Source organism: Microtus ochrogaster, unplaced genomic scaffold (assembly GCF_000317375.1).
Source record: "Microtus ochrogaster isolate Prairie Vole_2 unplaced genomic scaffold, MicOch1.0 UNK6, whole genome shotgun sequence".
Taxonomy (NCBI): Eukaryota; Metazoa; Chordata; class Mammalia; order Rodentia; family Cricetidae; genus Microtus; species Microtus ochrogaster.
In genome coordinates, this window is record NW_004949104.1 from 10986908 (window position 1) to 10996077 (window position 9170).

General features: G+C 50.3%; 1 protein-coding gene across 1 annotated transcript in view; it reads right to left on the bottom strand.

Moving 5' to 3' along the window:
- Positions 1-6520, bottom strand: part of Tcn2 (transcobalamin 2) — a 15144-nt gene extending 8624 nt beyond the window's left edge. The window contains exons 1-4 of the mRNA XM_005366117.3: positions 6430-6520; positions 5910-6087; positions 2472-2664; positions 497-666 (exon numbers count right to left, since the gene is read on the bottom strand). Coding sequence (XP_005366174.1) covers positions 497-666; positions 2472-2664; positions 5910-5973 — 427 coding nt within the window. The 5' untranslated portion in view covers positions 5974-6087; positions 6430-6520. The remainder of the gene's footprint in view (positions 1-496; positions 667-2471; positions 2665-5909; positions 6088-6429) is intronic.
- Positions 6521-9170: the final 2650 nt, after the last annotated feature.

Here is a 9170-nt window from a genome sequence, read left to right on the forward strand (position 1 = left end):
AGAGCTAGACAACAGGCCAGTCTTGGTGACTGAGCAGCCCGGCAGATTGTTCCTGGGTCCAGCCTGAGCCTCCACATCAGTGTTTCTCAATCGTGGGTCTTGACCCCTTTGTAGCTTTGATGATCTTTTCACAGGGGTCTCCTAAGACCATTGGGAAACACAGTTATTTACATTACGATTCATAATAGTAGCATAACTACAGTTACGAAGCAGCAATGACAGTTTTATATAAGGTCGGAGGTCACCACAGCATGAGGCACTGTCTCATTAGGGCCTCGTTAGGAAGACCACTGCCCTGGGAGGACTTGATGTGGACAGGGGTGAGGGTGGGGGTGAGAAGAGGCCTGGAAAGAAAACCAAAGCTCCGACTCTCACCCAGAACACCGTTTACTGAGAACAATTGCAAATATGAGGCCTGCCTCGAAAGTACAAACAACAGAGCGAATTGATGAGCCCTCCCAGAGGTCCCTAACCACTCAGATGGCATCTTTCTCACCAATGGCATTTTTCTCATCCTCCAAGAACCACTTGAGCTGTGAGACCAGCCGGTCCCCCTTGCGGCTCCCAACGAACTCGCAGTTGGCCCTGAGGGCAAGCAGGTAGAGGGCCAGGTGGCCTGCCGAAGGCTTGGTCTGGCAGCCGCTGTTGTCATCCCTGGAGACAGACCTAGGACAGGCAAGTCCATACGCTTTTATGAGAAACTGTCCCCTTGGTAAGCCTGACTTGGGATCACCTCTGAAGGGCCCAAGAGAAAGAATATAGAAATGTAGATTCCAGGAATAGGAATGTAGAAATAAACAATATAAAGTTGTAAGCCTAGGAGGATGAGAGCAGGCTGTCAGCTGCTTTCTCAGCAGCTTAGGGATTAACTATTAACAGTGGGTTACTCTTCTTTGCAACCCTTAGCTCTCTTTGTGAGGCTGAAGCGGCCCTCTGTAAACGAGGATCAGCTTCTAGATAACCCCCTGACCACTCATGACCAGCAATTGATTTGAGCTGAGTTAACTTTTAAATGATGGAATGTACGTGACTTTTGATTTTGGTTTTATATTGTCCCCTACCCTTCTCTGCTTTGTGAAACTGGCAGTCTCAGGGGAGGTGCAGAGCCTTGGTAAACACTGTCTAAGGAATGCCAGGGAAAGCAAGGGACTAAATACAAACACTAGTTTAACTGCTAATGGAAATTGCAAAGAAGGGCAGTTTGCATCTGAGTTTTACCTTGAGATTGTAAAACTCTTTTGTTATTCCCTAATGCTTGCTATAAAAGGAGGAGTTCAGAAACCAGCCTTTGCCACAGCCTTACAAGTCCATCTCCGGCCGTGGTCTCAGATAGCTGATAAGTTTTTTGTGCCTCATGGAGATTTATTTTTTTATTTTTTTTTCCTGGAATAAAGTTTGCTTCTGGTATAAGAACCTTTGGTGGTCTGCCCCCATGTGTGTGCGAGCCTAGTGGACGGAACAACCTCCACTAAGGTCACAAAGAAGAACTGGCAGTCAGCTGTGCTGGTGGGGACACATGCCGCAGACACTTAGAAAGTTAAATTCCAGGAAGAACCATAAGGGTGCCCACGCCAGATCTCCTAGCTTGGCCTCCAGCCAGGCCATGCACTCTCCCTACATTTCCTCTCCCTTCCCTGCATCTCTGTCTTGAGAAGGAATTAAATCAGGAAGGTATTTCATGGCTTTTTCCCCTTTTTCTTTTTTCTTTTTTTTTTTTGTTTTGTTTTGTTTTTTGTTTTTGTTTTTGAAGACAGGATCTCTCTACACAGCCCTGGCAGCCCAGGAACTCACTCTGTAGACCAGGCTGACCTTGAACTCACAGAGATCTGCCTGTTTCTGCCTCCCAAGTGCTGGGATTAAATGCATGAACCACTACATCTGGTGACTCGTGGCTTTTTCTTATTCTTCACCTCACTCACACTCCAGAGCAGGCCTCTCTTTCATGGCCACTCCTTGGAGAAAGAGCACAGAAATATGTTGCTTCTAGGTTCTGCATGAAAGAACACAGCTGTGGATTAGTAGTGTCTGTCTTTAGCACATGAATAAACTACAGAATGAGTTAGATACTACTTCTTTGTACCAATATACAATCACATAATCACATATCTGGTTATGGATTAGTGATGTCTGCCTTGGGTACAGGTAGGGAGCACAGAAAGAGTTAAGTGCTACTTTGGGGCTCATGGATTAGTGATGTCTGTCTCAGGCACAAGTCAGGAGCACATGAAGAATTAGGTGTTGCTTCAGGAATCAGGGGAATGCAGTTTCAGGACAAAGGACACATGTCAGCATCTCTGGCCTAGTACCACCACTTACCCCTTCACTCTGCAGATGGAGGAAGGCCCAAGGAAGACAAAATACACCTAGAGTTTGTCAAAAAGCCACAAACACCCAGATGAGAGAACCCAGTCTCCTATCTCTTATGACATGGATCAAGTCATGGGGAAAGAGGAGAGAGAGAGTAGCAATACCCCAGGAGGCACTGCTGATAATCGAGCTTGAGGCTGTGCAGGTAGAGGTCCTCCTTGGTCCCTGCCTGCATACTGGAAAGGCGCAGGCCAACATAGACGCTGGGGTTCAATTGCTCTGAGGAGATCCGGTCCATCCAAGGTAAGAGCTGCTGGCCCAGCTTCTCTACCAGCTGGCTGTCCATCTGTGGTATTACTGAGGAAAGAAAATGGTGTGAGGGAGGACTCAGGGCTATGCCACTAGCAAGCCACTATTCTAACCTCCTTACCAGATAAAACCTTCTCTGGGAAATACATGTCCCAGTTCCCATTACCACACAGCCCACACCCACCGTGTAGACAAATGTCTGCTATGACAAAAGGCGGCGCCTACACAGGAAAGCAGGCATCCCCTAAGAGGAGTTAGTGTGGGCCAAGGAGAGGTGATGGAGTGAGATCAAAGGATGTTATTGCCAGGCAACCACCACACCTATCAGTAGTAAGTCCAGGCTCCCAGACCCTCACGGCAGCTCTGTGGTGTCGATAGTTCCACCGTTGTTTTGCACAGAAGAGAAATCAGAAATTCAAAGTCAGGCTGTCTTTCATGGTACTTCAGAGTCAAGCCTGTGTCAGGCTGCAATCCCCTCCCCTTGCTCTGATCGAAACTCCAACCCTCATGCTGGGAATGTTCCACAACAAATCTTCACATGCTGGACTCTGTCAGCTGATTCCCCAGCTGCCTGAGGAAACTCCTCCACTCAAACCTTGAAAGGCCACTTTTTCTGCCATCCCTATTTCAGTGGAAAGGGTCTCTGACTGGGAGACCAGTCACTCACAACCTGTCACAACTGGGGATTAGCCTGAAAATCTGTAGCCAAGATACAGAAATACCCTGGTAGCAGAAATCTCAGGGCCATGCCCGGATTCCAGTTGATGGCTGCTTTCCTTCCTTGGGAAGGGCCCAAACTCAAGTGGGGAAGACTGGATTGTCTTGGAGGTCTTGCCTATGATAGGGGGCTGGAAACCACAACTTGCTCTTTTATTTTACATTTTTATTCATTGTACACACCAACCACAGTTCCCCCTCCCTCCCCTCCTCCTGCTCCCGCACACGCGCACACACACCCTAAGAGGGACTCACTTGCCCTGGGAAGGGGAAATGACACAATTTACTCTCTTTAGCAGAAAAGAGACAGGCAGATTCACTCAAGCTAGAAAAAGTAGCCTTAGGCAAGGTTCCTATGATAGTTAATCTCAGTTGTCAACTTGACTGCATCTGGATCAACAAAACCCCGAAGCTGCTGGACGCTCTATTAAGGGGTTTTCTTAGTGAGATTAGAATTTGAAGCAGGAAGATGATGCACTCGAAATCTGGGCCAAACTTCCTGATGGCAGATAAGAGATAGGGGGAAGGGCTGGAGAGATGAGATGGCTCAGTGGTTAAGAGCACTGGCTGCTCTTCCAGAGGTCCTAAGTTCAATTCCCAGCACCCACACAGTGGTTCACAACCATCTGTAATGAGATCTGGTGCCCTCTTCTGGCCTTCAGATGTACATGCAGGCAGAACACTGTGTATATAATAAATAAATAAATCTTTTAAAAAAATGAGAGAGGCCGGGCGATGGTGGCGCACGCCTTTAATCCCAGCACTCGGGAGGCAGAGGCAGGCGGATCTCTGTGAGTTCGAGACCAGCCTGCTCTACAGAGCTAGTTCCAGGACAGGCTCCAAAGCCACAGAGAAACCCTATTTCGAAAAACCAAAAAAAAAAAAAAAAGAGAGAGAGAGAGAGAGAGATGGGGGGGGAACTTAGTTTTTTGCCTGCTTGCCCTCACTCTCACTGGCAAATTCATCTACTCCATTACTGGGGCTGGTATTAAATCCACCTTCTTCATGATTCCAACATACTCCTGAGGACCAGCAATCTCCAGGAATCCTCCAGAACTCCAGCAGAGATTAGGTCTCAGAGATCAGCACCCTCATCAACTGGACAACTACGAGATTCTCAGACTTTCCATCAAGAGACAGCCATTGTTGGACCACCAAGACCACACCTTGCAAGCCAGTCTAAATTCTTTTAAAATACATGTTCATTCCATCAGTTCTGTTCCTCTAGAGAACCCTGACAGGTCTCCTACCCCCACACTAGGGCGTGCAGTTCACAGGGCTCCCCAGCCCTCTCACCTGAGGACTGACCGGCGGGCACACAGAAGCCCAGGGGCCCTCTTTGTGTAGGTTTTAGTGAACGGTCCTTTCCACTTCATTGCATACAGAGCCTGAAGCTGAACAGGCAGGGTGTGGTGTCCTCACAGGGCACCGAGGAGGAAGGCAGGAGGGACAGCCTCTGCTCACTTTACAAGACACAGGAGGCCGGGAGTGTTGAAGGAACTGCACCCCAAACTCCCAAAGCTCTCAGGATGGTGAAGGAAGGGGCTTTGGAGATGAAGCGGGCAAGAAGGGAATCTCTGGCTTGCTGGCGGAATCCCTGAGAACTGTCTGGACAGTAATCCGGGGCACAAGGATGAGGTGCTTTAGTAGGACATGGTCAGAGATTCCAGGTGCCTAGAAACAAGGCGGGCCTGAAATCCCAAGAATTGAGTCCAGTAAAGTTCTGCTGGAGCTGGGGCCCCGTGAGTAGGTCATTTGGTCCCTCTGCCCCTTGACTTCTTCATCTGACACCTGTAGCCCAGGGTTTGCCCAAGGTCACCTGAGAATGCATTTGCAGGGTACGTGGACTGAAGGGGAGAAGTGAGCCATATAGCCTTACTGCTTCCTGCTGGTCCCAGGGCATGAATGTGCCTAAACCTGGAACCTGAGGCTCACAGTCATGCTTTGAGAGTTCCCTCGAATCCACAAGAGATTTCTTGGGGACTACAGCCCTGGGACAAATAGCCGGAGCAGGCAGGGCCTCCAGGCACCGTCCTGGGCCTGGGATGCTTGCCTCTTACTCCCTCCTTTCTCAGCTTCTTGTCCTGCTTTGGGTCCAGTCTCTGCATGCCCTTTCCAACCTCTCTCCCTGAGTGATGGGCCCCTCCCTGTGGCTTTCTATTGTTGCCCCAGGTTGACTCTGCATCACTCACGGTAACCCAGTTTGGCAACCCATGCCTTTGCCAACACCTTCTCTAGAATACAAACTCTAGGAGGGCTGGGATCAGACCAATATACTCCCCATTCTTTCTCCAAACGAAATTCTGGCCTGCCCCAGAGAGGTTTCCCGAGTGTCCAGTGAGTAAATGAACGGATTGCTGGATATGGGGGTGGGGAGGGGGGCATCCACTAAGCACGCCCAAGCACTAACGTCCAGTTAAGCCTAAACGTCTGTAGGAGACCTGAGGGACAAGTAAGCTTCCCCATGCCCACCCGGAGCTTCTGATTCCCCAAATATAGCAAGGGGATGGCAGCGGCAGCCATCCCTCCTCGAGACTCAGGAAGCAGCAGGCTCCAGTCCGTGGCTGGTTACTCACCACAGAGCTCAGCAAGAGCCCCCAGAACTCCCGACAGGAGCAGCAGCACCTTCAGTGGCACCATGGCAGGCACAGGTGGGAGACCGGAGACTCCTGGGACCGGCCTTGAGGCTTGTCTGACTGCAGCTGGGCTTCCTGTCACTGATTAATTGTCTCTCCAACGCCCCGAAGCACACAGCTAAGTCAGCAGAGAGAAAAGGGGAAAGGTCTGTTATGGGGCAAGAGGCCGAAGCTCAGAGGAAGGAAGGGCAAAGCCGCTGTCCCCAGGTGGGGAACAAGAGAAGGGGAAGGACCAGTAGGACCCTGTGGGACAACTTGAAGCCAACCGTAGGTGTTCCCGCAACTTTAAGAGCCCGGAAGGGACACAGAGAGCCTGTCCCAAGTCTATCCGATAGTGCTGGCCGCGTCTCCACTCTCACTGCTCCACCCCTCCCTCCAGTCATCCCCCCCGCCCCCCACACACACACACGCCCGCACCCTACGCCGTCCTGCTGCAGACTTTCGGGATTAGGATACCTACCTGGTGCACGCCACAGGAGTCCCTGGAAGTGCCCACTCGGACTCTCGGGGACAAGGACTGGAGCAGGGAGCTGCGGTGATCACGTGAGAAACTCTCTGGCGTCAGCTGTTGTCTGCCACCAGCCTGCCAAGGAGGTGGGGCGACTGCTGGACCTGGCCCAAACCAGCTAGTCTCCTCACTCAACCGGACACAGCTGGAGCTTCCTAGAAAAAACAAAACAAGTTGAAGAATGAGGATGAACCAAGCAAGTCACAACACTGATGGGGAACAGGGCTGCGGGGCTGCTTGCCCTGAGCTAGAAAAATTGCTTAAAAACATTTCAGTAGAGAGAAGGAAAGATCCCTTATCTGCCTGCCGCCCCCCCCCACAGAGACTCAAAGCACGAACCTAGCAAAGCTCTGTGACCTTGGCTAGAATGTTTAACCTCTCTGAGTTTCAAGTTGGTCCCCATATATATGAGTGTTGAGCAAAATTATCCTAACCGCATTTGTTCAACTCTCCTTGTGAGGATGTTGGGGGTCATAAAATGCCCCTAATCATCTCCAGATGAGGTGTTTGTTACAATTATTTTTATGGCAAATTGCTATAGGTCACACTTTCCAGAGAACTTATTTTTGTACCAGGCTAATTATCACCAGCCAAGCCGTCAACAGGTATAAACTTGGGCCTGTATTAATTAGCAGTACTCATTAATGTAATCTCTCTTTTGTTGCCGCTGGGCTGGGCAAGGTCATGTTGTCAGGGAAAGTGAGAAAGACCAAGGACCCCATCATAACAGAGGGTTGCTATTTAAAGAGCTGCAGCCAGAGACGTGCACACCCTAGCCCCAGCCACCCAGAAGGCTGAAGGAGGACAGCTGGAGCCCAGAAATTCCAGCCAGCCTGGGCAACCATGGGAGAAAGAAATGATGGAAGAGGAGGGGGTGGGGACCTGAGCATGGTTCTTGGTGCACATCTATATCACAGAACTGGAGAAACCGAGGCAGGAGAACCACTGCAAGTTCTAAGCCAGACTCTGGGCTACATAGAGAGACCTCAAAACCTGAGAAGTAAGATGGAGAGGAAGAAAGGAAGGAGGGAGGGGAGGAGGGAGAGGAAAAGAGAGGGGAAGAGGGAGAGGAGGAGGTAAGGGAGAAGGGAGAGGAGGAGGGAAGGGAGGACGGAGAGGAGGAGGGAAGGGAGGAGGGAGAGGAGGAGGGAAGGGAGGAGGGAGATGAGGAGGGAGGGGAAGAGGGAGGGGAAGAGGGAGATGAGGAGGGAAGGAAGGAGGGAGAGAGGAGTGAGCAGCAAGCAAGCAGCTTGGAGTAAAGAGGATCTGCACATGCATTCATTTTGTGAGGATAAGAGGTACAATGTGAACCAGTAAACTATTTCTACCAAAGCCGTGCATCCTGGTGTAAAGTGTCCCAATAGCCAGTAATCTTTGAGGGTCTACTACTTGTTTAATGAAGATTTCTTTTTCTTCCCCTCACATAACAAGCTCTCAAGCTTTTGCTGTTCATAAGTGTTTTTGAACACTCCCCCACTCCAGCCTGGGCCGCTAGACACTTTGACCAAGATCAGGAGCTGCAGGGAAGAAATCGCTGGACTTCACATTCCACACCTGCCTTAACTTTGCCATTTCTAAGAAAATAGACCCCAGAGTCCCTGTGCTGTCCAGACCTGAGCTGACCCTCCCACACAGTCCTGTTGTCTTGAACGCCTATCAAAACCTGCTTGGTTGGCCCTTCACTCAACCCCACCTTCCCTCAGGCCTGTGGTGACCTTTGTCTGTGAAGAGTCCACAGTTCCTCTATGGGAGCCTCCCCTATAGCAAAAGATCAGCATGTCCTGCTGCTCCTGGGTGAACAGGCTAGAACTCAGCCCATTGTTAGACATGACCCCAGAGAGGTCAGATGGCATGAGAAGAATGGACAGAACAGATATGGACCCATGTGGGTACACAGAGAACATGCATTGTGTAATAAAACGCACATGTTACAATCTCTGCTTACATGGGTGAATGAGAAGACGAGGCCATGAGAGCTCCTAGGTGTGGGTGAGGGGAGGTTTTATTGTAGATATGAGGGCGAGCACAGTCAGCCCCGACTGAACCAGGCCACGAGAAGAGAGAGCTGAGGGGAAGGTGAGGGGAGAGCACTAGAAAGAGGGGGCAGGGAGAGTAGTGAAAGACTCAGAGCACCAAGAGAACGGGGAGCCAGAATGGCTGGCTTATATAGGAGAGGTTTAGGGTAGGGGGCGGGGCATGGCCAGGAGGACTCTGCAACAGGTACTTGTGAGCCGGGAATGAGGGGGCCTAGAGGGTACATAGACCTTGATAACTGATAGGCACCATGGGCATAGGTTAATGGAGGAGCCCTGTGTCCCTTTTGCCAGAGATCGGAGGACTCCTTTGAGCACTTAGGAACTTAAGTCCCTGAGGGAATGTTGGTGTTTGTCTAAATGCCAGACTTTGGAGAAAGGAATTTCTTGGGACCTAATAACAGAAAAGATCTGAAGGGGAGAAAGAGTGAAGGAAATCAGGAGGGGAGCTCTCGGGAGTTGGGGATCAGCAAGGAGTGGGGGGTAAGAGAATAACGGGGGAGGGGATGAATAAGAACAAAATATAATGGCGTACATTATGAAAATAACACAAACCTCACTATTCTGTAATGCTAACTTAAATGCTAGGAGGGGCTGTAGCTTAGTAGGTAGGAGGCTTGCCTAGCAGCACACACGAGGCCCTGAGTTCAAGCCCTAGCA